This window comes from Lagenorhynchus albirostris, chromosome 2 (genome assembly GCF_949774975.1).
Source record: "Lagenorhynchus albirostris chromosome 2, mLagAlb1.1, whole genome shotgun sequence".
NCBI lineage: Eukaryota > Metazoa > Chordata > Mammalia > Artiodactyla > Delphinidae > Lagenorhynchus > Lagenorhynchus albirostris.
In genome coordinates, this window is record NC_083096.1 from 34,265,007 (window position 1) to 34,292,036 (window position 27,030).

At 48.5% G+C, this 27,030-nt stretch overlaps 1 protein-coding gene across 7 annotated transcripts in view; it reads left to right on the forward strand.

Moving 5' to 3' along the window:
* Nucleotides 1–13,179: 13,179 nt before the first annotated feature.
* Nucleotides 13,180–27,030, forward strand: part of MFSD4A (major facilitator superfamily domain containing 4A) — a 29,900-nt gene continuing 16,049 nt past the window's right edge. For 3 of the 7 annotated variants that reach the window (XR_009536867.1, XM_060129612.1, XM_060129631.1), the window contains exons 1-6: nucleotides 14,072–14,351; nucleotides 22,444–22,642; nucleotides 23,307–23,558; nucleotides 25,069–25,121; nucleotides 25,349–25,412; nucleotides 26,813–26,975. Coding sequence is in view for 5 of the 7 variants with exons in the window: in XM_060129612.1 (XP_059985595.1) it covers nucleotides 14,122–14,351; nucleotides 22,444–22,642; nucleotides 23,307–23,558; nucleotides 25,069–25,121; nucleotides 25,349–25,412; nucleotides 26,813–26,975 (961 nt within the window). In the remaining 2 variants the exon portion in view is untranslated. Of the gene's footprint in view, nucleotides 13,487–14,071; nucleotides 14,352–22,443; nucleotides 22,643–23,306; nucleotides 23,559–25,068; nucleotides 25,122–25,348; nucleotides 25,413–26,812; nucleotides 26,976–27,030 lie in introns of those variants that run through there. The other 4 variants (XR_009536879.1, XM_060129621.1, XM_060129640.1 and 1 more) reach the window with 3 other exon arrangements.

Sequence of the window (27,030 nt, forward strand, 5' to 3'; positions counted from 1 at the left end):
TAAAAACAAACAAACAAACAAACAAAAAACCACTGAGATACTGGTATACTACCAATACAATGATTAAATGAACATGGCTGCCAATGCCAAGTGTTGGCAAGGAAGTGGAGCAACTGGAACTCTAGTAAGTTTGTACTCTGATACAATCACTTTGGGTAACTGGTAGCATCTACTAAAGTTAAACCAATCCCACAACCTAGCAATTTCACTTCTGGGCACTATCTCAATAGTACATGAATGTCGACAGCAGCTTTATTTATAATAGCTCCAAACTGGACACAACCTGAATGTCCATCGATAGTAGACAGGATAAATAAATTGTGGTGTATGCATATAATGTTCTCCTATATAGCAATGAAAAATAATGAACTACTACTCTCATAGACATAACATTGAGCAAGTATGGTACTCTTTCTGGGGTGGGTGCTGGAAGTGTTCTATATTTTGATCTGGGTGGGAGTCACCTGGCTATGTAAATACATATGTAAAAATTCAGCGTGTTCACTTAAGGCTCATGCACGTTAATGTATGTAAGTTTAACCTCGATTAAAAAAAGTAAACAAAAAGTTATTGTATGTCATGTGCTTGGCACACAGTGGGCACTCAATAAATAACTGTCAAAACTCTCCTTTTCTAGAGAAGAGGAGGCAGCAAACTCATTGCACTGTGTGCCGATTAGGCCACTTGGGAGCCCTGGGTGTGGTGCTGGGAGCCTCCCTTTTTAAGAGGGTCACTGACAATCAGAGCATGATATGATGGGGAGATAAGGATGGCAAGGGGTCTGGAACACATAGTAAATGAGGAATGGCTGAAGGAAGTGGAGAGAATGTTGGGGACAATAAAACTTAGGAAGAACATGAAGAATGTCTTCAAGTAGTCAATGGCACTCTGTAGAATGGGATTTAGACATTTCCTTTGTGGTTCTAGGGCAGTGATTCTCAAACTGAAACTGCAACTGAATCCCCTGGAGGACTTATTAAAACAGATTACTGAGCTGCATCCCCAGAATTTCTGATTCAGCAGGACCAAGAATCTGCTTTTCTAGCAAGTTCCCAGGCCAAGCTGCTGCTGGTCCAGGGACACACTTTGCTAGTGTAACTGAGCAGGGCAGAACTCTCACAGCAAGTGTTTGCAGCAAAGTAAGGGTTCGTTGCAGGGCACCAAGCAAGGAAGTGGAAGACAAGCCTAAGATCCACTCCCACTTAGTCCTTGAGTTAGGGGTTTTTAAAAGGGAAAGACAAAGAAGCTGGGGTTAATCACCATCTTGTGACAGTTCTTACTCATAGTTCTGGGAGTCAGGATGCCTAAGGCTTATGAATCTCTTGTCCGGTGGTCCATGACCCAGGGGCCTTTTAGCTCATCTTGCCCAGGAGAAACAACCTGAGTCTGTACATTAATGATATTATCAACAACAGCAATTTTAGTCATCTGACTCTGGGTGATAAGTGTTTAGTTTGCACAGGATAGAGGCCAGAGGGGATAAGGTGGGGAATAAAGTTTTGGATAGAGAGGTTAATCATAAACTCAGCAGGGGAACTTGGTTTGAGGGGACTCAGTTTCAATCCCTACTCCTGTTTTGACTTTCTCCAAATCTTTGAGGGAATGGGGCAATGACTGCTCTGGCTACTTTCTGCTGAAAAGAGGCATAGTCCTGCCTCAGTTTGGGGAATGGAAATATTGTACACCGAGTTGGAAATATTCCCACATTCCAGGTTTTGGATCTAAATCTTGCATAATTAAATTCTTAGTGCCTTGGTCTACCCATTTTGGTGCAATAGTTTATAGCACATTTTATGCTCAGGTGCCCAATTAGGAGTAGGAGGAAGAGTGACAACCTGAACTTTTTTTCCTTTTTTGTAACTTGAACTTTAAGAAATCTTGGAAAATAGATCTCCTTCCCTGAGAAATTCAAGAAAATAAGCCTGAAAACCAGTCTGAACCTGGCACTTCTGGAGAGACTTATAGTAAAGAGTTGCCTAATTTTATCTAAGTAGGTTTTAACTTCAGTTGTAGTATTAATATACAAATAACAGGAGCTATTGGCCACTACACATATGACTCCCTTTTCTACTAAAATCTAATCTAAAGCAATTTTATTGTCTAGTACTATTCTGGCTAAAGAATCTAGTGCCTTCTGCTGGGAGGCTATGACTTGAGCTGTTTCATTTGTTACTATTCTCAAAGATATAAGAGGCGATTTTGAGACCATAAGATTGCAGTTGCAGTTGCTAGAAGATATTGTTTTTGAGAATAGCTGATGATGTCCTTGAGTCTGATACAGTTCAGAAAATTCAAGTTTCAATAATACAGGAAAGTGTCTAAAACCATATCCACAATGGCCATCCAGCTCTACTTTGGATGCCTGAACCAATGTTAGTCTATTTTTTTTTTTTTTTTTTGCAGTACACGGGCCTCTCACTGTTGTGGCCTCTCCCGTTGTGGAGCACAGGCTCCGGACGCGCAGGCTCAGCGGCCATGGCTCACGGGCCCAGCCACTCCGCGGCATGTGGGATCTTCCCGGACCGGGTCACGAACCCGTGTCCCCTGCATCGGCAGGCGGACTCTCAATCACTGTGCCACCAGGGAAGCCCTGTTAGTTTATTTTTTATTTCAAAATGCATTCTTTTCCTTAATGGTTAAAGCAGATGTACAATGCATGTTTGATAGGCCACAACACAGGTGGTTCTAATTAGCATAAAGTTTAAGTTAAATCATGTATAAGCCAGAATGACTTCCCAATTCTTCAATATGTGAAAATTTCTTCTATCATTTCCCCTGTGTTTGCAAATCTTTCAATAGAAAGCATTGATGATCAAAAATACTTGTCCCCCAAGGCCAGGGTGGTTGTTGCCTGCCCTAGGTTCACCATGTCCCTTGGTGCCTCCTTTTGTTTGTATATATTTGCCTAGTTATCACGTTGAGAGAAAACTAATCAGACACAGTGAACAAGCTCAGAGGTATGCTAGTGGGGAAACATTTTATAGACTATACATTTTTACCAATTATACCAAATTGTCGCACAAATATTGTACATGTGCTTCTAGCAGTAGACTTAAAGCAAGCAGTGATATATGTCATGGGTAGTTATACTCTGTGACAACTTCACTAGAGAATTTTCTTTCTATCCTGAACAGGGGTCTCCAAACCACAGGCCGTGGACTGGTACCGGTCGGTGGCCTGTTAGAGACTGGGCCGCACAGCAGGAGGTGAGCAGTGGGCGAGCGAGCGAGCAAAGCTTCATCTGCCACGCCCCATCTTTCCCCATCACTCACATTACTGCCTGAACCATCCCCCACCCATCCATGGAAAAATTGTCTTCCACGAAACTGGTCCCTGGTGCCAAAATGTTTGGGGACCACTGATCCTGAACATTGGAGGCAATAGTATGGTTCCAAGTAAAATAATAGCTTCCACTTTTGATAAGGAGACATACCTTTGGTAAAAAGTTCAACTGAACTAGTAGGATGCGTCTTACAGGTCTGGTCTGGATTCTTGGGTCAGCTGTCTACTACTGCTGTCATCATCATTTTTTTCTTTTTAAGATGTTGGGGGTAGGAGTTTATTAATTAATTAATTTATTTTTGCTGTGTTGGGTCTTCGTTTCTGTGTGAGGGCTTTCTCTAGTTGTGGCAAGCTGGGGCCACTCTTCATCGCGGTGCGCGGGCCTCTCACTATCGCGGCCTCTCTTGTTGCAGAGCACAGGCTCCAGACGCGCAGGCTCAGTAGTTGTGGCTCACGGGCCTAGTTGCTCCGCGGCATGTGGGATCCTCCCAGACCAGGGCTTGAACCCGTGTCCCCTGCATTAGCAGGCAGATTCTCAACCACTGTTCCATCAGGGAAGCCCTGTCATCATCATTTTATGCTGATGTCACTTGGGGTTATCAGCCCTTTCTATAGACCTGATCAGGGCAGAGGCCCTTCTTAAAGGAAATATGAAGTCAAAAGTCAATTCCCTTCTGTTTTACTGAGATTGAGCTACTTAGGACTACCTATTACGGGGCCTTTCTTCTAAGTTGGAGCAGTCCTTTCCCATATGCATAATCTCTTGGTTGCAAGTTCTGGGGTATCTGATCTTTATCCAAAGATAGATTGCTGTGATAAGCTTCAGAAACAAACAGAGTATCCTTTTAATAATTCAATTAAACTTTACAATAATGTAACATACCAAGAAGGAGCTGTCTGGGAAGTGAGTCTTAAGCAGTAAACACAGACCTCAATGAACAAAACTAGAATTTAATATCCACTGAAACATAATCTTTTTTTCTAAAATTACCCTAATTTCTACCAAATACAGCCAAATTAAGACCAATTTTTTTTGCAACATAAGTCTGGTTTCAAGCTTGGCCTGATTATTTACATACATGTAATTGATCACAAAGGCTATTTTATTTTATTTTATTTTTTTGGTCACACCACACAGCTTGCGGGATCTTAGTTCCCCGACCAGGGATCGAACCCAGGTCCCTGCAGTGAAAGCACCGAGTTCTTACCACTGGACTGCCAGGGAATTCACAAAGGCTATTTTAAATTAGCTGTGTTGGAATTTTTCATAAGATACCTCAGATTGAACTTTTAAGAAGCCTCTCAAGACTGGGAAAGCTATGCCAAGGACTTGCCGTCAGATTCTGCCTGTGATATCTATAGATTTGGGTGAATTCCTCTCTTCTCAGTTTCCCTAACATATCTTGAGATTCCTGCACCAGTAAGGAGGTGGCCTTTCTTGTTCAACTGTTAAGGCTATTGGGAACTTAAGAGTGTCCAATTTCTAGAGGGATCAGGTAGAGAGAAAAGGTAAATGTTTCGATTCTGCTTACAAATGTATAATTTACCAAATTGCTGTTAAGTCATGATTAGCTTAAGGGGAATGTTTTCCTTACATTTGGAAAACATAGATTAAAAGCCAGCAGTATTTCAGACCAACAAAACATTAAAAATTATAACCATATTAATCAGATCACTCAGTCCTATGTAACTAATCCTTTTTGTTAACAGTTTTATGAAGCCATCGGGTTTTCCATTAGAATTCTTTAATTTCTTACTCAGTTCAGCAGTATGATCTGAAAGTTATCAGAAATCTGGACTTGTCAGAAAGTCCTTTCTATGAATCTTCTTGAAGATGAAGCATTTTTGCAAAAGCACTAGTGTAAAACAATAACTGTCCATAAATGACAAAAGACTTAAAAAGGCACAAAGATCTGATTACATTGCAATGACAAAGAAATCTGATTATTTTTGTGACATACAATATTAAAGAAATATAACATTATATCAGGACATATTTAAACCTTAGAAATTTCATATAATTTCTAGAAAATTTATATTAATGCCATTTTACCTATGAAATATAACCTAAGGATGATTATTACCACTCATTTGACAATGTTTCTCATGTAATTTAACATTCCAAGTAATCCTAAATTAGTTTAATATCTCTCTCTCAGATGCCTCAGAGGTCCTTGGAAACATCCCAAAGTTAGCTGGAGGTCAAAGGAACTTCAATTAGAATTTGATATTTGGGAAGTTTGTCAAAAATATTTTTTAAAAAATTTAAAACACTGGGTGAAATAGAATCATGGGTCACTGTGAAACAACACTTATTCACTTAACCAAAGTGATAGTAAATGATTTCAAAGGCAAATACAGAAAGTTACAACGGGTCACTTAAAAGGTGAAGAAACTTACAGTCTGTTATCAAAAGCAGCTCAATATTCCAAGAAAACTTTGTACTCTTAACACAGGGGAAACAAATTCTAGTTGTGCGCCATTTTATCTTTAATATTAAAATTTACTTAATCAATTAAATGTACTCTAATTTTAGTCAGTCCTGACCACACATGGAATTCCCTTCTAAAGACTCTTTTTTTCTTATAAACCTTGTACACTTCCTATATTCATCTTAATTTGTCCCTTATTTTCTTTCCCATTTAGAAATAATGAGGGACTTCCCTGGTAGCCCAGTGGTTAAGACTCCATGCTTCCACCACAGGGGGCACAGTTTTGATCCCTGGTCAGGGAACTAAGATCCCACATGCTGCATGACGTGGCCAAAAAAAACAAAGTAAAATAAATATTAAAAATTAAAGAAAAAAGAAATAATCACCTTTAGGACAAAATTATTCTCTTTTCCCTTAATAAAATGCATTTCCATTCCTAATACCTTCTTTTCCCTCACATACAAAGATGTTTTCCTTATTAATTTTTAGTAGTTTTAATTACATATATTAATTAGAATTCTTAACCTTTAAAAACCTTAGTTTCTAGTGAAAACTTAAAAGGAAACACTTATGAACTGTCTTTTACATTAGCATTCTATCCATACTCATGTTTCTCTTCAGGTCATATAAATCTTTTGCCTTTTACATTAGCATTCTGTAGACTGGCAAACATAAATAGTACTTATTGTTTCAAAAAACACATGCTTTCTGATAGAAAATATCTTGGTGTGGCACCAAAAATATTTATTAATAATCCTAAATATCTTTAGCTTTCTGTAAAAAGAAGCCTACATTCAGTAATTAATGTTCCAGTATCTTATTTTATTTGGAAGTGACCTAGATATTTAATAAACTTCCATCATTTAACTTAATTTAGCAAAACTCTAAAGCTTCAAGCTACCAAAAATCTGGAGAGACTTTTCTTTTTTTTTTTTTAACAAACACTGGTGAAGAAGGATAATATGTCAAGTCAGAAATATTTTCTCAATGACATTTTATATAGAGATTTTTTTTCTCTTAAGTTTTTATTTTCTCTTAGATAATTCTATCATTTCAAGACTTACCACTTATTCTTTTTTTAAATTTAATTTAATTTATTTTTTCTACAGCAGGTTATTAGTTATCTATTTTGGAGAAATTATTTTTAAGTAGACATTCCTAAAACATAATTATTCCTAAAGAGTTTACCTAAAAACTCTCATTTCATTTACATTTAATTTACTTATAAAAATTTCATTATATCAAGTTATTTTTCTTGATGAGAAATTTTTGTAACAGAAATAATAAGATCCCTCACAGATACAGAGAACAAACTAGTGGTTACCAACGGAGAGGGGGAAGGGGGAGGGGCAAGATAGGGGTAGAGGGTTAAGAAGTAAAAACTACTATGTACAAAATAAATAAGCCACAAGGATATATTGCACAGCACAGGGAATATAGTAAATATTTTATAATAACTATAAATGGAGTATATCCTTTAAAACTTGTGATTCACTATATTGTACACCTGAAATTTACATTATATTATAAATCAACAATACCTCAATAAAAAAAGAAAAAACAGAAAGGAAGAAATAAGATCTTTTTTGACTTTCAGTAAACCTAGGTATAATAAAAGTATTAATGTTGATGCCTCTAAAGACATGTCTATGTTAATTAAACCAACAAGCTTAAACTAACTTTTTAAATTTTTTTAAATATAAATTTATTTATTTATTTTTGGCTGCGTTGGGTCTTCGTTGCTACGCGCGGGCTTTCTCTAGTTGCAGTGAGCAGGGGTTACTCTTCATTGCGGTGCGCGGGCTTCTCATTGCGGTAGCTTCTCTTGTTGCCGGGTGCGGGCCCTAGGTGCGCAGACTTCAGTAGTTGTGGCACGTGGGCTCAGTAGCTGTGGCTCACGGGCTCTAGAGCGCAGGCTCAGTAGTTGTGGTGCATGGGCTTAGTTGTTCCTTGGCATGTGGGATCTTCCTGGACCAGGGATCAAACTCGTGTACCCTGCGTTGGCAGGCAGATTCTTAACTACTGCACCACCAGGGAAGTTCCTTAAACTAAATTTAATACCAGATAATAATTTAATACTGAATATTTTGCAGATCACATGAACCTGAAATTAATTTGGGTTAGTTTCTTTTCTATTTCTTTCTTTCTTTTTTTTTGGGTTTTTTTCACATTAGTTTTTAATTGAATCATATTAATGACAAAATAAATATGTGCTTGTTTTTTTTATTAGTTTATTTTATATCTTTTCTATTTCTGAGAATTTAAATAAGTGCTTAATTTCCTTTCAGCCAATTAAACAGAGTTCCCTTACAAATTAATTTTGATAATACCATCCAAAGGAAAAGACATATATTTGTAATGCACACATAGACATATAGACAGACACAATCTCATAGCTTCATTTTAAAGCTTAGTCATGAATCAGGTCTTATAATATAAAACTCACTAGTTTATAAATAACAGTTGGAATAAGTTAAGTTTAAAACGGTCTCTTTTCTCTTTTTTTCCCTCAGTCTGAGGAATTGGAAATGGTGTAGATAAGAGGAAGATAAAATTTCCTGAGAGCCGTGGTAGAATATTTACATCTCAAAGGCACAGGTAGAGAAAAGCAAGTTTTTTCTAGACGCACGTGTTCCCTTAGGGTCAGAATTCTGAAAAGATGTTTTATCAAGTCAGCAACCCAGTTTTGGGGAACTATAACTAAAGGTGGTCTAAATTTGTAGTATCCTACAAGGCTATTTTTAGGAACTGAACTTTTGTTTGTCATGTCGGCCAATTAAAATACTGCATCTTCTTTGACAGAAATATACACTCTCTCTCTCTCTCTCTCTCTCTCTCTCTCTCTCTCTCTCACACACACACACACACACACACACACACACACACACACACACACACACACACGACAGATGTCAAACCGATTCCAAAAGGTTTAAAGCCAAACCAATTCCAAAAGCAACCTTAGGCTCATACTTTTATCAAACCCAATCCCTCCCCCAATACCCAGCAATGGGCCTAGGAGGGCATCAATATACAAAGCTAAAAGTTTTTGGCCTACACCATTGTGCTGGTTGTTTACCGGTAGATGTCTTCTAATCCAAAAACCATTCCTTCACCGCAAGCCTGGAATATTGCCTACGCTGATGCTTGGTCAAAAAAGGAATTCCCCAGTTGGACCTCCTGGCCAAAACAGCCTCAGCTGTCGGATCTGCTAAGGGAAGACTGCACTGGCAGAGGGCCACAGACCACAGGCACTAACTTCAGAGGAACCTGAGAGGTCCCTTCATGGTCGCCAAATGATAACCTAGCAAAAGGGCTCATGAGCCCACCATGTAGAAAGCCAAACTCTGAAAGCAGGTGTTGCAGCAAACTAAGAGTTTATTGCAGGGCACCAAGCAAGGGAGTGGGAGACAAGCCTCAGATCCACTCCCACTTGGTCTTTGAGTTAGGGGTTATTAAAGGGGAAGGAAAAGAAGCTGGGATTAGTCATTTTATGATATTTCTTAATCATAATTTTGGGAGTCAGGATGCCACAGGTTTATGTGTCTCTGGTCTGGTGGTCCATGACCCAGGGGTCTGTTAGCTCATCTTGCCCTGAAGAAACAACCTGAGTCTGTACATTAATGATATTATCAACAACAGCAATTTTAGTCATCTGACTCTGGGTGATAACAGTTCAGTTTGCACAGGATAGAGGCCAGAGGGGATAAGATGGGGAATAGTTTTGGACAGAGAGGTTAATCATAAACTCAGAAGGGGGACTCAGTTTTAGGGGGATTCAGTTTCATTAGCCACTGTTCTAGCGTACAAGACCAGGAGATCATTTTGAGTTGTTGTTGATGATAATAAATATAATAGTAATAATATTAACAATAATCTATTGAGAACCTAGGGTACTAGCTCCTGTGTTATACACTCTGTCTACATTTTCTCTCAGTAAGGGAGGAATTATTCTCCCCATTTTAGAGAGGAGAAAACTGAGGCTCAGTTTTTCACAGGTCTTATAGATTCTTCTCACTAGATTCTTCTCACTTCAAGCCTGAGCGTGCTGAAGCTGTGGCTACCTGCAGGGATGCTATAAATGGAATTCCGTTTCTGAGTGGGAGGTTGCACTAGATAATTTCAGAGAGTCCTTCCAACTCTCAAATTTAGACTAGCTTCAACTAGCACTTTTAAGCACCAACTAAATGCCAGGTGCTATGCAACATTCTCTCCAGGATGCGTGTGGCCACTGGTCTAACTCTTAAGGTGCTTCTGGGCCATTTCACCTGCTCCTAATCCCCCTTGGCATCTGCAGCGACCACCCCACTCACCCTCCATGCAGATAAGAACTCAGTTCACCTGGATATTTGTACACACACCCATCTCTGCTGTTTGAGTTCATGTGTGGTAGGGTGGCTGGGTCATCTGGGTGCAGTCCTTGGCACCAAGCTGTCTGCAACCTACCCCATGCCACCCCCAGACAGAGCCTGCCAATTCACTCTCCAAGTCTGGCCAGCCAGGCAATGATGTGGAGAACACAAAATCCGGAAGTAGGGGAGGGGCAGCCTCATGCCCTAGAGAGGCCAGAGGAACTGCAGGATATGCTTAATGATCTTGAACTGCAGACTTCACTCTACTGCTCCTGCCTGGCCTCCTGAGAGTCTGGGAAGCAGAAATCAGAGGGCCCTGGGGACGAGGGCAGGTCCATGGTCACTTAGAGGATCCTGCCAAGCATGAAATCAGGCCCAAGTCCAAGTGACTCCCCTCTAGGCTCCTATAATCAGACCTTTTCTTTTTGTACATTTTCCTAGCATTTAAGGTTTTCAATCCTAACAGAAACAGTAACAAAAACAAAATGCACAGCATGTGCATTTCTACACTCAGGAATCCGGGCAGCCGTGTTGCATGTAAAGAATCACGGTGAGGGTACCTGGTTCTTATTTCACTTTGTGTTACATTATCTTGTTTGCTTTCTCCTTGAGTATTTCCAGGATGTCAATCACCTATCCATAGTCCAAGACATGCAGTTGATTTATTGCTTGTAAACTTCTAGGTGTTAGCAGGAGTCAGTGTAGTGCAAACATCTCTCACCAAGGAGTCAATCCCCACACCCAGTGAAGAACAAACGCCATGTCCCCTGCCTTGAAAAAGCAGCAGTAAACAGGTAATTAGCAATGATTTACGTTGGGAGCCCCAAGGAGGGACTCTAGGAAGGTCAGGGAAAGCTTCCTGGAGGAGATGATGCTTGAAGCAAAAGAACAGATTTCAGGAAAGAGCTTGAGAACACTTCACTCCTTCAGATTCTTTCTGCCAGTCTATTCAGTCTTCCATATTTTGGGGTCTCAAACTGCTTTCCAGAGCTTGTGAGAGGGAAGGGTAATTTCTTTCCAATTTAGAAGGAGGTAAATCAGAGAATGGCTAAGGGACTACCCAATTTCTTTCAAATTTAAGAATGACCAAAGGGTGCCCAGCTAGGGCTAGACGTTTGAATACACAGCACAAAGGCAATATAGGATAGACCCTGCCCTTGGGAAACTTGTTATTACTGGGAGATATGGTATGTAAATGAAAATCAAAAATAATTGCAAAGGTGTTATATAAATAATTCAGTTCCCAGCTACTTATCCAGGACTTGCTATCTGCAAGGTGTTCTGTGAGGCACAGGGTAAAGGAAGGGAGTTAGAAATATAGGTAAATATAGTCCCAGCCCTTTCTTAAGGAAGAATCCACAGTTTAATTGGCTGCAGGAGAGGCAGGGTGGCAGGAACAGGAAGCTAACACTTGGTTAAATGTAATAGCTGACACTATGAAGACTGGAGGGTGAAAGGAGTGGAGGGGGCTTGCTGGAATTTGGGGGCTGGATAGAATTTTGCTGAGAAAGCTTCCTGGAGGAGGTGGACAATGTGATTCTGGAAAACAGAGGAGATAGAGAAAGAGAAGAAAGAGCACATAAGCAAAACCTTTTCACATACTTGCCTTTCCTGATTCAGTAATCACCTCTTCCATGAAGCCTTCCCAGGCATAATTAGACACTGCCCACCCCCCCTCCAGGCTCTCAAAGCATGCCTATTACAAAATGTACCTTACTGCTTGTTTCCTTATCTGTTTTTCTCCGATCAAGGGCCCCACACCACCAAAGGAAGGAAGGAAGGAAGGAAGGAAGGAAGGGAGGGAGGGAGGGAGGGAGGGAAGGAAGAAGGGAAGGCCTTTCACTATAAGGTGACTGGGTGCTGCATTCACAGGGGGGTGTCTCACTTTGTTTTTGTTTACTTATTTTTACTTTTTACTATTTTATTGAAGTATAACTCACATACAGTGAAAGGCACAAATCATAAGCATACAGCCCAATGAATATTTACATGTTTACAGCTGTGTAACCACCGCCCAGATCAAGTTATAGAATGCTTTTAGCATTCCAGACATGGTAGGCTTCCTCACTGACCTGAGTCACTGCCACTGGGGCCCGAGGATCTGAACCAGTAGGGTGATGTAACTGGGAAGCACCATCCAAGAAAATTATGAAAGAATTTCAGGAATTTGGGCTGGAAAAGCCAAGTGTGGCAGGGGTGGAGTGGTGGTGGGTGAGATCACTATGTGTGTGAAGGGCTAACACGCACAAAGCAATAGTCTTGTCCTGTGGGTGGCAGTGGGGAGCCACAGGGAGAAGCATTTCAGTTCCACATAAAACCTTTCCTACAACCAGAGCTGAACCACATTGGAGACAGCCCCCCAGGAAATGATAAGTAAGGTCTCCATCAGTAAGAGGTGTCAGTCAAGAACAATACTGACAAGCATTTATCAGCAATGATGGGGTGGGGATACGGGACTGAACTGGAGACGGCTCCTTCCAACTCTGAAGCTTCTATGGTTCTGGAATTCTTTGAGTGGCAGAGAGGACTCAAACATTTGCAGTTATTACTTAGTTTTGCTTTTTCCCCCCAGAGGATAACTTTTTACTTAATTGCAAGTACTGTGCAGGCCCATCATTATCACCACTGAATAAGTAACTGTTGTCACCTATAGACCAACTGAGCCAGAGGGACACTGGGGCTCTCCTCCCTGGTGTTCACAACCTAGGGGAATGGAGCAGATGCTAGGGTGCCACTGTGAGGGGGGAGGGTACCTGCAAGAGAAGCTGGTTGCCCCACCACATGCCAAGCTGTCATGGGGACACCCACCTACCTATCTCCTCAGCCCTTTCAGCCCTGGTCCCCTTGGTGGGCAAGTGGTCATGATGTCATGGCTCCTGCTACTACTAGGACACTTGGGCAGAGTGACCCTGAAGGACCTTTCTGCTCTGCTTCCAGGTGTCAGCACAGGAAAGGTGTCTGGCAGCCTCATGAGCAGGACTTACACGGGACCCAACAGCCCCGTGGCCATTTGGGGGGAGTAACAGCCTGTGTCAGCTGCAGGATCCTGGAAGGACTCCCAGTCTGGAATATAACACCCTCCCACTCCACCCTCCATCCAGCTTTTTCCAGCAACAAAAAAACAAACAAAAAAAAGCAATTTTCTTCAGAACTCTTTTTTTTTTTCTTTTCCTAGAGGGTTATTTCAGAATTCCTTCAAGTCACTGCCCTGCTCTTCCCGCCCTCTCCTCACCCCTCCCCCAACTAGGAAGAAGGGAGAGAGATGGAGTCTGGAAGAACGTCTACATCTTCCTCCATCCCGCACCTGTACAGGGCGCCAATGTGATGCGGCAGGTGAAGACCGGCTCTCAGGCCCTTCTGTGGAGCTGAGAGTGATTACCTTTCTGGTGAAAGCCATGAATACTCTACCAAGAAAAAAACGTATGTATGAAATTTTGCCTTCTATTCCAGGGTAAGATGGGATGCTGTCAGACCTAAAGTCCATCAGTGAAGCCCCTAGGTTTAAGGGGGGAGGGCTCGGTGTTTCCTTTACCGCCAAACCACAGGCCAGATCGGTGTCTGGGGAGGGTTTGCAGCTGCCCCGAAGGAGAAGCGCTGGAAGATCCTGCTCCCAAGCCTCTCGGTGTACTTACAGGACGTCTCAGGCTCTCAGTTTGCCCAGCTCTAAAATGGGCGTCCAGGCCCTCCAACCCTGGGGGGCTGGATAAAAAGGCTGGAGAGACGCGGAGCTGGGTGGGAGCGGGGGTGGCGGTGAAGAGCGGCTCCCGGTTGGTCTCCCGAGGCCGGGGGAGGGTGGAAACGTGAGTTCAGGAAGGAGGGGAGGCCGGCGCCTGGCACCGCACGAGGAAGGCGCTGGCCCGGACGCGGTGCCCACGGGCGGCCCAGGCGCCCCCGGTGCTCCCTGGGCCCGAGGGCGGGGCCCCTCGCCGGGCGGCCCCTCCCCGCCCCTCCCGCCCCTCCCCCGGCCCTGGCCTCCCCAGCCCTGCTGGCTCTCCCGCGGGCGAAGCGGCACTCGGCACCGCGCGCGCCCTGACCGGCAGCCGCCAGCCGGGACCATGGGCTGCGACGTCCGCGTGTCAGGGCTGCTCCGCCGCAACCTGCAGCCCACGCTCACCTACTGGAGCGTCTTCTTCAGCTTCGGCCTGTGCATCGCCTTCCTGGGGCCCACGCTGCTGGACCTGCGCTGCCAGACGCACAGCTCGCTGCCCCAGATCTCCTGGGTCTTCTTCTCGCAGCAGCTCTGCCTCCTGCTAGGCAGCGCCCTCGGGGGCGTCTTCAAGAGGACGTGAGTGCCCGGTCCGCGCGCCCGAGGGCCGCAGCCCCCCGACCCTTCCGACCCTTCCCACCACGCTCGTCTCTGCCCCCGCGGGGCTCGGGCCGCCGGTTGTCCCTGCCTTCTGGAAGGCAGCGACCACCCCTCCCCGCTACGCTAGCCATGCGCAGCCTTAGCTGGAGGGCTGCCTCCCTCCCCCACCCCAGCTCTCCCCGCAAAACTCTCTCTGGAGACTGAAGGTGACTTCTGGATTGTTTATTCGCCTTCGCTCGCCCCTGTGAGGGCATAGACTCAGCTCTCACCCCTCTTCTCCCGCCCACACCCCGAGGGAGAGGGGTGAGGCAGCTTGCAGAGGTGGGAGGGTCGCCCTCTTGCACGGCAGACCTGAGGTTTGTCTGCAGCCCCTGCTGCCGGGGGTGGGCGACGGAATTGGAAGTGAGGTGGCAGGAGAGGGAGTGTCACCTCAGGGGCCGTGCCCAGTGCCAGAGCTGGCTGCGGCTGGACAAAGTGCCCTGGGGTGTGCTCCACTCAGATCCTCAGCTCCAAATCAGCTGACACAGGGTGTCCCTTCCCCTGGGCGGCCACGGGGCAGGTGGGTCCTGTGTGGTCCTGCTCCTGAGGGAGCCAGGGTTCCTGCATGGGCCCCTGGAGGTGGCACCCTTCTGCCTCTGAGACAAACAGGACCTTAGCACTTGGGTTCACGTAGGGGAGGCACAGGGTGACTCACCCATAGCTTAGTGAGGTGACACTCCAGCTCTGGTGCCAGGATCCCCCTCCGCTTTCCCCCACCCCATGTTACTCCTCCCTGGCCTCTGCCTGGCATGGCCCCCAGAGATGCCCCTTTGGATACCATTGCAGAGCCTTAGTCTCCCGGCTCAAATTCGACAGGGCCACCTCCACGGAGCCCTTCATAAAGGCAGTAGGATTCACTCTCCTAGTGCAACTGGGAGAGCAGACCCAAAGCAGGGGCTAGATGACTTGCAAGTCAGAGGCTGCTGGAGGTTTCCCTAGTCCTGGCTTCTGGCTGGGTGGTTTCCTGGACTGCATGGACTCAAGCGAGCAGACGCCTGGGAACAAAACCACAGTGGAAGCCTCTAGGGAGCCATTCTGCACCCAGGGCTCTGCCCTTTGGCTCACTGCTAGAGGTATCTGTGAGGTGGGTTTCCCCCTCCACCTCACTTCTGGAGCTGATGGAGAGGAGCATAGGTGTCTATACATATAGACCCCACATTAAGCCACCCAACTGACAAAGCATCAATTAGGGAGTGATTATCCCCACTACCAAAATCCTCGTGGAAACCCAAGTGTCCTCTTGCGAAGCAAGTCTCCTTGTGTACGATAGTGTTTCTGTGGGTTTTGTACAGGATTGCATGCATAGGGGACTCCGAAAATCTTAAGGAAAAGCTCCAGATCCTTTCTAATTCTGCCTAGAGGTTTAATTAGAAATCAGTCAGGGTATTTTTCTGGTTTTGTTTTCAAGTATTTTGACCTACAAAAGCTCCCTTACCTGGAACTTTTTAGGAGCCTGTGTCGTGCAAAGAACAGGAAAGGGAATGAGGATCATTCTAAATGGCAGGTTGGCACGCCAGGCTTTGTGAAAACAGCAGAGATACACAACAAGCTGGACCAGCTCTTCCTTACTTGCTTTGTGCCTCCCTCAGGGCTCCTTACTCAACGAGGGGCTCTGAGCAGGCAGTGGAAAGGGTCTTGCCTCAGGAAACTGGCTCACAGAAAAGAATGATCACGGTAGCAATAATAACTAGCTTTATTGAGTGTTTAGGCGATGCCAGGCACTGCTCTTACTTAGTACCTCACTTGTATCAATTCATTTAACCTTCACAACAACCCTGCAGAGTAGTGCTATTGTCTCCATTTTGTGCATAGGGAAGCTGAAGCACAAGGAGGTTGAGAAACTTGCCCCAGGTCACACAGCTATTAAGCTAGTGAGGATATGAACCCGCACATTTGTGTCTAGAACAAGATACTTTGGAAATCCCTCTTGCTTTTTCATAGTAGTCAGCTTCAGCTCTGAAGTGTACAAGTTATAACCCATACTCACCAGGCAAAGGCATGGCATGAGTATCCCTCTGTGTACTCATGGGCTGAGTATTCCTGAGCTGACACTCCTGGGAAGGAAACTATGGGCCTCTGGGGCTTCCGGCTGGGATCTGAGGGGTGGGGGTAGGGTGGAGTAGGGGGAGTAGTCCCATCAGTGGTTCAGGTTTCAATTCTGAACCTCAGTCCTGCCACCGAAAGACAAAATGTCTTAAAGAACCTCTTCCCTTGGTTAAGAGCAAAGTAGACTTCAGTGGAAATAGAGGGACATCACGGGGGTGGCCTGTGTGTAGACAGGAGTCGTCACCCAGCTAGGGCTGGACAGCTTATCGCAATCCTCCATCCCCCAAAGCAAACAGAACCTCCACCAGCCCTGGAACCAGCCTCTAAAGCTTGATTCCTCGGGGCTTCACCACAAGTTAAAATGCTAATACCACTGCTGGTGCTTTCAGCTTCCGTGATTACTGCTGGTGCAGCTAGTCTGGTACTGCGGGAGGAGGGTTGGTTTAACAAATTGGGACGGGAGGGCCAGCTGTTGCGCGGGAGTGGGGAGAATTGCAGGATGACACACACCAGGCAGAGGAGAGTCAGGGGAGCACTCTTTCTCTAGGGTTCCTGCTCAAGTCCTGCCTACTCCTTGGCCCAGACTGAGTTCCAGGGCTGAGCAGAGTTTCTGGATGCCTCCAAAGGGACATGCATTAGAGGGACTGGGTGTAGAGAGCCTTGATGTTAGCGTGGGCGCAGAGGAGGGCAGGAGCCCTCCACTCAGGATGGGACCAGCTCTCTCTCTCTCTTCTGACATTGACAGAGATCTTGAAGGAAGCCATCACATGCAGGCCAAGAGGGAGCAGGGTGCAATTAGGGCCAGAAAAACGTGGACTAGACCTTCCTTAGAAAAACCTTGCTTATCGACAGCAGGAAGCCTTTCAGAGAAGAGACAAACCCAAAGCCACCTGGTTGGCAGGATGTATAGATATGTGCTTTGTCAGATAGGAAAGAGGAGGGGTATTTAGACAAAAGGTTAGGGTTTTGTTCCTGGTTTCATGGGGACCTGTTTAACCACCCTGGGCAGGTTGGGAGACCCCTTTATCTCAAAGGCATCAGGGCAGATAAATGGCTTTCAGAGTTTCCCCAGCCTATTCCCAGCCTCACCTGGGCCTCTCCTCTGCACACATGCTCTTAAAGGAAGGCTTGAGTTATTCTCTTTGCTATATTAACTGTGTCTTTCTCTACCTTTCTTTTTTTCTCAATTTCCTGCAGCCCTGCCTTCCCAATGCCCACCTCTGACTCTCTCCTGCCCACTGCATGAAACCCAATCTCCATGCAGTGTTCCCCAGGCCACTATCTGACCTACTTCCCCAGGATGCTGGCCCCCTGTGGTTCTGGGATCACAATACAAAAGCCAGTTCCCTTCTCTGAGCCAGACCCTGGTTAGTCTCCCGTCTAGAAAGCGTCTGCCTCTCCCTCCAGCAGCTTGTCCACCTTTCAGCATGTAGCAAACGTGGGCTGAAGGTCTCCTAGGGGTCTAACACCAGACATGGTTCTTGCTTAAAAATCCATCTCTTCATGGGAGGTAGCATCTGACCCAGCAATTTCACTCCTAGGTATATTCCTCAAAGAACCGAAAACATGTCCACACAAAAACTTATACAGGGGCTTCCCTGGTGGCGCAGTGGTTGAGAGTCCGCCTGCTGATGCAGGGGACACGGGATCGTGCCCCGGTCCGGGAAGATCCCACATGCCGCGGAGCGGCTGGACCCGTGAGCCATGGCCGCTGAGCCTGCGCGTCCGGAGCCTGTGCTCCACGACGGGAGAGGCCCGCGTACCACAAAAACAAACAAAAAAACCTTATACATAAATGTTCATAGCAGCATTATTCATAATAGCCAAAAAGTGGAAACAAACCAAATGTTCATCAACGGATGGATGGACAAACAAAATGTGGTCTCTCCACACAATGGAATATTATTCAGCCATAAAAACGAATGAAGTACTGACTCATGCTATAACATGGGTAAACCTTGACAATGTTATGCTAAGTGAAAGAAGCCATTCACAAAAGACCACATACTGTTATGGTGTCATTTATGTGAAAGGTCAGAGTAGGAAAATCTATAGAGGTAGAAAGTAGATGAGTAGTTTCCTAGGGCTGAGGGTGGGGTGCAGAGAGGAATGGGGAGTGACTGCTAATGGGGAAGGGATTTCTTTTGGGGGTGATGTAAATGCTCTAAATTTAGATTGTGGTGATGAGTTCATAACTGAATATACTAAAAAAAACCCATTGAGTTGTACACTTTGAATAGATTAATTTTATGGTATATAAATTCTATTTCATTTTTTTTAATTAAAAAAATCTCAAAACTCATCCCACCCTTTAATTCACTCATTTAACAATCATCTCTTGAGCCAGACCCTGTTTTGGGGGTGAATATGACACAGGTCCCTACTCTAATGGAGCCTACATTCTGAAGGATCATTTTAGTGAAATGAAGGAAATAAGGCGGGGTAAGGATAGAGAGTTACAGAGTTGGGGGTTACTTTAGCTCAGTGGTCAGGGAAGGCCTCTCTGAGCTGACACCTGAATGACAGGAGAGAGCCATGCAAGCAAAGAACGTGGGGAGAGGTGTTCCAGGCAGACACTGGAACTGCAAGTTTAACCAGTGTGTAAGGAGCACTCCCTGTGGGTCCAGCACCCATTGAGCCAGGGAACGTCGTCATGCAAGGGTGCTCCCCTGATCTGAGTCTAACAGGGATCCCCCAAAGACAGGCTTCCTTGCTCCTCCTTCTGGGTCCCCCCAGCCTTAACAAAGGGTGTCAAACAAGCTGGGGTGTCAGTGTGGGGGGACCCAGTTAGAGGGGGACCTTTCCGCCTGCCCCTCCCTCAGTCTGTCACCCCTTCCCTCTCGCCCTGGCTTGCGCTGCAGTCTCCAGCCTGCCCTCACTCCCAGGGGGTGTCCTGTCCCCTGGTTCCTGTCCCGGGCCCCGCTCCTCTCTTGGGAGACTGCCGGACCCTTTTGGGGTGGAGGGGAGCTGGGGATGCCTCTGACCCCTCCTGGTTCTGCATTCTGCCCCTTTCCCTGGTCCTTCAGGGAAGGAGATTATCCAGGGTGGACAGGGGGAATCCCTTGAGGTAAAAATGTGAGGAGCGTGTGAGTGCCGCCCTGGGGTCGCTCACCCCGGTGGCATGGGGCTGGCCCTCAGCAGCATTATTCCCCACCCCTGGGCAGCAGAGGGCTGGACAGCTGGCTGACATCTTACTGTTTTGCTCAAGCCCTTCCCCTGCTTTGGAGCCTAGCAGCCCCTCCTATTATCACAGAACCAGGAAGGCCAGAGCAGGCACCCATGGCAGGACAAGGTGATCACGTGTGCCCTCTGGGTAAGGCAGAGCACTGGGGCTGACAGGTCCGCAGTGTGCTCAAGGTCACACAGCCTGCTGGTGGGGCAGGCACCTGGCTCCCTGCTCTCCCTTGCCCGTTTGCACCTTCCGTGTGGAGCCGTTAATAATAACTAACACGCCATTGTAAAGCAATTATGCTCCAATAAAGATGAAAAAAAAAAAAGTAATCTGGACGTTTCTCAGGCTTCCTGAGGAAGGGTTCCCTAGACTGTCTTGGGGGATTGGGGCCCTTCCTCTCATTGGCCTGAATTAACGTCAGAACCCAGGGCCAGGGGAGGGACGTTCCACGACACCGCGCTGGCCTTTTCCTGGATTGGGAGTCAGAAACTGGGTCCCCGCTCAGCATTACTCGCTCTCTTCCCTGTCTGGGCTGGCTTCCTGATCTCTTCCTGATCCACTGTGGGGGCTCATGTTCTAGTGGCTGCAGCTGTTTGCCATTGCTTCCTAAGACCAAGGCTCTGAAGAATCTGGCCTCGTGCTCCCTGGCCGCTCCCCTCTCCAGCTTGGCTGGGTCCGTGGCCCAGCATCAGCCTTTTTACACACACACGCACGTGCACACTGCTCCATGGGAAAGCAGCATGGCATAGGGAACAGCAAGTCAGAAGCCCTGGGTTTGGGTCAAGGATCTGTCTGCTACTTTCTTAGCCCTTCTCAGCCTCAGTTTACTCGTGGGTCACACGAGGCACAATTGCAAGGTCTACCTCACAGCGTTGTCACGTACACCAAATGTCTTGGACCCTGTAAACAAGTGTTCGTTGTTTTCGTGTACCCTGTAATGTTAGTTCTCCTTTCTTTTCCCACACCTTCCCACAGCTCTTGCCTATCTCAGTTCACTGACCCCAGGTCCCGTGCCCTCAGGACTGTGCTACAGGACTGGTTAACCACTGTCATCCAGGTTTTTCAGGGCAATAATGATAATGTATTAATTCTTCAAGAGAGCATTTTTGTACCTGGGGTGTCGGTGCTTTACCGCCAAGTGGTGAGTGAGGTTGTGGCAGTGTCAGGCCCATGTAGCAGCTCAGTGGGGGGGAACACTTGAGGGAGATGGGGACCCTCTTGCTATCCCTGAAGTCAGGCCACCCAGGAGGCTGCCTAGTCGATCTTGTGCAGGGAAAGGAAGGGGAAAGAGAGAGCTATTCTGAGAGGCCTGTCGATTGTATCAGCCTGCGGGCATCACCTCTGTGGCAGCACCAATGAGACAGGCCACCAGGTAGCAGGAAGCAGAAGCGCCATGAAGCTCGGTGAGCAGTCCAGGCTGTCGGTGCTGGAGGCCGGCAGAGCAGGGACGCTTGGGGAGCGGGAAGGGGGTGCTGGGAGGGACCTGAACAGCCCTCTCCACAACACGAGCCTCTTGTTCTCCTTCCAGTGGCCGGGGTGAAGTGAGTCTCCCCTGCCCCCTCACACACAGCTCTGAGCTGGGAACAGACAGGGGTCATGATTGGTAATCTCCAATCAGCAGATCAGCCTGGAAACAAGAAAATGAGAAAATAAAGAACTGCTGCTACCCGCAGAGCCCCTCTCATAAAGGATTTCATCAAAGATGGGGCGAGATGAAAAGCTGAGAGCCAACAGGGTCAGAGGCAAGAACCTCTGGGAAAAGACAGACTGGGGGGTCTCTTGGGGCCTCTCCCTTTTCCTCGGTGAGCTGGAAACTCAGGTCTTCTTGTCACAGAAATACCAACACTCCCACCTCCACAGCTCCAGGTCCGGCAGCCAGACGGAGGCACCTGGGGCTGTCTACCTTCTCATAATCTGAGACACTTTCCTCTACAACCTCTCCCTTCCAGAAGCTGCCTGCTGCCCACTCTCCTTCCCCCCACGTTAGCCTTTCAGACTGGCCCCGGAAAATACGAGGCTTCCTTCCTTTCTCCGAGAGTCTGCTTACTGGGCGGAGTGGACCCGAGAGACCGGACAGAGCCTTAGGCCTCCACCCATGTGTTCACTCATCCATTCACTCCCTCAGCCTGCTGCTGTGGGCTCCTCTGGGGAAGGTCACCACTCAGACACCTCTCAGTGGGGCCTCCCTTCTGGACACTTGCCAGGCACAGAGTCCAACAGCTCTGCCCATAGAGGGGTCACCAGTTTCCCCAAATACCTCGGCTGTGGGCTTTGGTTCGGGCAGCTCAGGCCTGGTGCCTGCAGAGGGCCTTGGCGTGTTGCATTCCTGTGTGGGGAGGGCAGTGCAGCCCGGCTCAGCAGCTCTCCCCGGCCCCCCTCCAGGCTCACGCATGTGGCACGGCTCCCTGGAGGCGCTCAAAGCCATTCCCCTCACACCTTCCGTGAGAGAGATGGATATAGCTTTGCATATAATTGTTTATAAGCAAACAATCTGAAGTTTAAGTAAATGATACAAATTCACTTCTGAGTCCAAAATTAGCAGGTACGCTTTGTGAAGTGTCCATTACACAGTTCTCACAGGCACCCCGTGTGGTAGGGACTGTTATCTGGGCAGACTCAAGACATCTTGCCCACGACCCGTAGCTAACAAGTGACAGAGCTTCTGCCACAGCTCCCTTTGCCCTTGGACCAGAGGCGGGGGGAAGCGTCTCGGCTTCCCCGGGGGCCACCCAGTGAGTGGAGGATGGGGTGGGGGGGGTCTTCCTTCGAAGGGCTCCGGCCCCCCTCCACTGACCACACCCTCCGCTACTGCAGCCTGGCCCAGTCGTTATGGGCCCTCTTCACCTCTTCTCTGGCCATCTCCCTGGTGTTCGCCGCCATCCCCTTCTGCCGAGACGTGAAGGTGCTGGCCTCAGTCATGGCGCTGGCGGGCCTGGCCATGGGCTGCATCGACACCGTGGCCAACATGCAGCTGGTGAGGATCTACCAGAAGGACTCGGCGGTCTTCCTCCAGGTGAGCCCCCAGCAGGCGTGGGGCTGGGGGCGGGCAGGGCACAGGGGAGCTCCCTCAGCCCTCTCCCTCGGGCCAGGCATCTCCTCCCCGAGACCAGGACGGTGACCCAGAGAGAGTAGCAGGGTCGAGTTCAGTGTGACCGCTTCCAGCTGGACCATACTGGGCCGTTATCTCTGGACTGAGGTCTCTTCATCTCTAAAATGGAGTGATGATCCTGGCCTGCAGGTGGTCAGAGGAATCTAAGTGCTAATGAGAAAAGGTTCTTTGTAAGTTGGAAAGGGCGTGATGGAAGGACTTGGTGTTTTCTCTCATCTCCTCCTCTCCCTGTGTTTCTTCTTCCTTCCTTCTCCCAGTTACCCAGGATTCCAGTCCAGCCCTTCCCTTTATTAAGCCCCCTTCCCTTTGGGGTGTTAACTGGTGGATGCTAACTTGGGAACAGCCCCCAGCTGGTGGTTAAGCTTTGGGAAAGAAGACAGAGGGAGGGGTTGGCCACTGTCACCAAGTTATCCCAGGCAGGAAGGTGGTGACAGGAGCTTCACTCCTCACCTCTCTTGCCTCCCACCCTACTGCTCCCAGACAGGGGCTCCCCAGATGGGACACAAGGTGGGGGGCAGGCAAAGCCTGAGCCATGCCTCCACCCACCCCGATTCTCTTCCCTTCCCAGGTTCTCCATTTCTTTGTGGGCTTTGGTGCACTGCTGAGCCCCCTTATCGCTGACCCCTTTCTGTCTGAGGCCAACTGCTTGCCTACCAATAGAACAGCCAACGCCACCTCCGGCAGCCACCTGCTCCATGCCTCCAGGGTCCTGGCCCACCACCATACTGGGGCCCAGCCTTGGTCCAACCAGACGCTGACCCCACAGGACGGGGCAGGGGCCCGCGTGTCCTACGCCTTCTGGATCATGGCCCTGATCAATGTGAGTGCCACTGGGGCAGGGCTGGGTGGGGACTAGTGGACAGTCACCCATACCAGTCCATACCAGCTCCCAGTACAGATTCTTCTGTTTCTGAGAAACGTACTAGGGCTGAGATATGCCTTCAGGAAGGCAAGAAGAGGGGAGGACTGACCCCCGGGGATTCATCTGAACACAGGGGGTTGCAGGAGATCACCTCTAAGGTCCTTCAGTTGTGACATCCTGGGATTGCGATTCTCAAGGGAGATGAAACAGTGAGCAGGTTTAGTGCGATGAGACCAGGGTCAACTTCCAAGTCATCAGAGGTTCCCTGGGGAACCAGCTCTTTTCCTCCAAGGCCAGATGATGTAGACCCTGGGACAGAGCGCTGCAGGACATACCAGGCTCTTCTCCAGGGTCCTCAGTCACTGGTGGGATTCTCCTGTGCCTGCTGTGAGGTGGGCCCCCGTGGAGGCTGGAGGATAGACAAGATGACCTCCAAGGGACCCTGCCTGCCAAGGCTGCCCTGGTGGGAGCAGAACAGGGAGACCACGTCACTGTGTCTGGGTCAGATACCAAGGCCCTCTGCACCCCAGCTCTCATCCTCCCCTGCTAAGCCAGGACTGACTCTGGTCTCTGGCTGGAAACCTCCTCTGCTGCCCTGCGGCCCAAGTTAGCCCAGGCTGGGGCCAGAGGGAGAGGTGGGACACGCTGCCCGCCAGCTCCTCCCCAGCTTGGGAAGAATGGTCGTGAACACCAGGGGTGCGCACTGGGGTGAGGCGTATTGCAGGTGGCCATCCACCTGGCTACGGGATGGAGGTGTCACATGGCTTGTCACCCCAACTTGGAGTCTGTCTTTGCTCTAGGCAGACTTGTTACCTACCCCTCCTGAGGCAGGCAGGCTGGGCCTCAGAGTGATGCTCTACACGTAGCATCGAAAGAGGCCGTTGAGGGCACCCAGTCCCACTTAAACAGCAGGGCAGGGGTGTCCCACCATCACTGGCTCAAGGGCCTGATGAGGGGCTAGTAAGAGGTTTGGCCAGGCTGGAACCCTGACCCCCAGCACAAGCCCCTAACAGCTGCCCTATAGTCACTGCTCATGTTCCCTTCTCTTTTGTAACTTTCCCTGTACGAGATTCTTCACTGGGGGCTCTGAAAGACATACCCCTCTCCCTCTGCTCCTTTTCCTTTCTGCCCATGCCCATCATTGTTTTGGAAACAATGCGGCTTTGGGCCTGTGCCCTCCACAGGGGACCTACGAAGGCAAAGAGCACTGTCCGTACAATGTCAAGGCTGAGACTCTGGGACCAGGAAGCCGGAAGGTCCAGGCAGCTTAAGCGTGAGGTCTGCCTTCTCTTGCCCCATGGGGTGCAGAGTGGAGGCACTTTGTTTGCTGCAGGATTTCCTGACTTTTTCCATTGGTTTGTGTCTGAAGATAAACAGCCCACCCCAGAAGAGAATGGGCTGTGCATGCACGTGGGCAAACACATTCACACAGGCCAGCCCACCTGGCATTCTCTGACTTTTAAGGTAGAGCCCACCTTCCCCGAATGGGCTTCTTATAAAGATCCGGTGTGGGCTTCCCTGGTGGCGCAGTGGTTGGGATTCCGCCTGCCGACGCAGGGGACGCGGGTTCGTGCCCCGGTCTGGGAAGATCCCATATGCCGCGGAGCGGCTGGGCCCGTGAGCCATGGCCGCTGAGCCTGCGCGTCTGGATGACTGTGCTCTGCAACTGGAGAGGCCACAACAGTGAAAGGCCCGCGTACCGCAAAAAAAAAAAAAAAAAAAAAAAAAATCCGGTGTGTTCCTGCCAGCAACGTCAGCCCATCCTCTGTGAAGTCCTTCCTGCCACCCACCTCCCTGGAGAGCCCAACCTGCGTGAGCACACCTCTTTTACAGCTGTTTCCCCTTGGCCTTCCCCCAGGCATTCTGCTACCACAGGCCTCTTCATGTGGGTTTCCTGTTTCTCCCATCAGACTGGAGGGAGGGCTTCACCTCCCTCATCAGACCCAGGACTCCTGAGGGCAGGGGCTGTCCTGTCCATTCAGACCAGATTTATGGCTCTAATGCTGCTGGGGTGTGTCTGACTTATTTATAAGTGGAGGGAGGCTCCCAAGGTGCCCACAGGGAGGTGTCAGCACAGGGGTGGCATTCAGGTGACTTGGGAAAATGTCTATGCGAGCCAGCCTTCCTCCGGGCGACGGGGAGGCTTCCCCAGGGCAGCACTAGGCAGGGGCTGGCAGCCCCCTGATGTCCGTCTACCAGGCCAGCTTCGCCTGCGAGCCCAGAGGAGCCCATTAGCCCCTGGGACACTTCCACAGTTCCCTGGGCTTCCTCTCTTTCTGAAGCAAAAGGAGCTGGGATGAAGTTGCAGCAGGAAGGGCAGAGGTTAGAGTTGATGAAGAGCTCCCTGGCAGCGAGGTGGTTAGACACAGGCAAGGCACCTGAGGGAGGTGGTGAAGGCTTCTCCGGGCAACCTCAGGAACAGGAGACATTTCCCATTACTCTGGGGAGTTCATAAAACTGAAGCGGCTTAACATAAATATCAGTGAACATGACACTGGGCTCTGCACGTGAGTTGCTCACAGCATGCATTTTTCAATCCAAAGGAGTCCCTGTCTCTGTTTTCCCTGAGGATAGCCTCTGTACCTTCCTAAGGTATAACATCACCCAGAACAGCCCCTGACATGGAGATGGCACTGGTCAGAATCAGGTTGCCCGGGCGCCAGTCTAGCGCTGCCTCAAGTCAGCTGTGTGACCGTCTCTTCCAGTTGTAACAGTTTTGACTAAGTAATAACTTTAAGCCTCAGTTGCCCCACCTGGAAAATGGGGTTAATGATTTTCCCCCAGCACGTTTTACAGAACTGTGATGAACAAAAGCCAAACTTCTTTGTAAAGCATCACACGCTCTACCAGCATGAATGAGTGTGAGGGGCCCTGCTCCAGCCCTGCTCAGGACAAGGGTGTTAGAAAGGAGTTTAGCACCTCCTGTGCCAGCAGAGGCCCAGTGTGAGTCCAAGCTTTGCATGTGACAAGTACCTGTCTTTTCAGGGAAATGACTGTGGTTAAAGCCGGGCAGCAATTACACCAAGCCTGCCCAGGTGTAATTGCACCTGGCTGCATTTCCCAGGTGGGCACCCTGGGAAAAGAGCTGTCTTCTCCCAGGACTGTGCAGACATTCGCCACACAGCCACGTGGAGGTGTATGCAGCAGGCCAGGCACGGGAAATGGGGACCCTCACGGGAACAGGGCTCTCCTGACCCTCTGCCCACCCCCAGCTCCCGGTGCCCATGGCTGTGCTGTATCTGCTGTCCAAAGAGCGGCTGCTGACCTGCTGCCCTCAGAGGAGGCCCCTACTCCTGTCTGCAGATGAGCTCACCCTGGAGACGCAGCCTCCTGAGAAGGAAGACACTTCCTCGCTGCCCCCTAAGTTTCACCCAGGTGGGGGCTCTAATGAACTCTCAGGCTCATGGCCCCATACCGAGGCTTCCCTGGT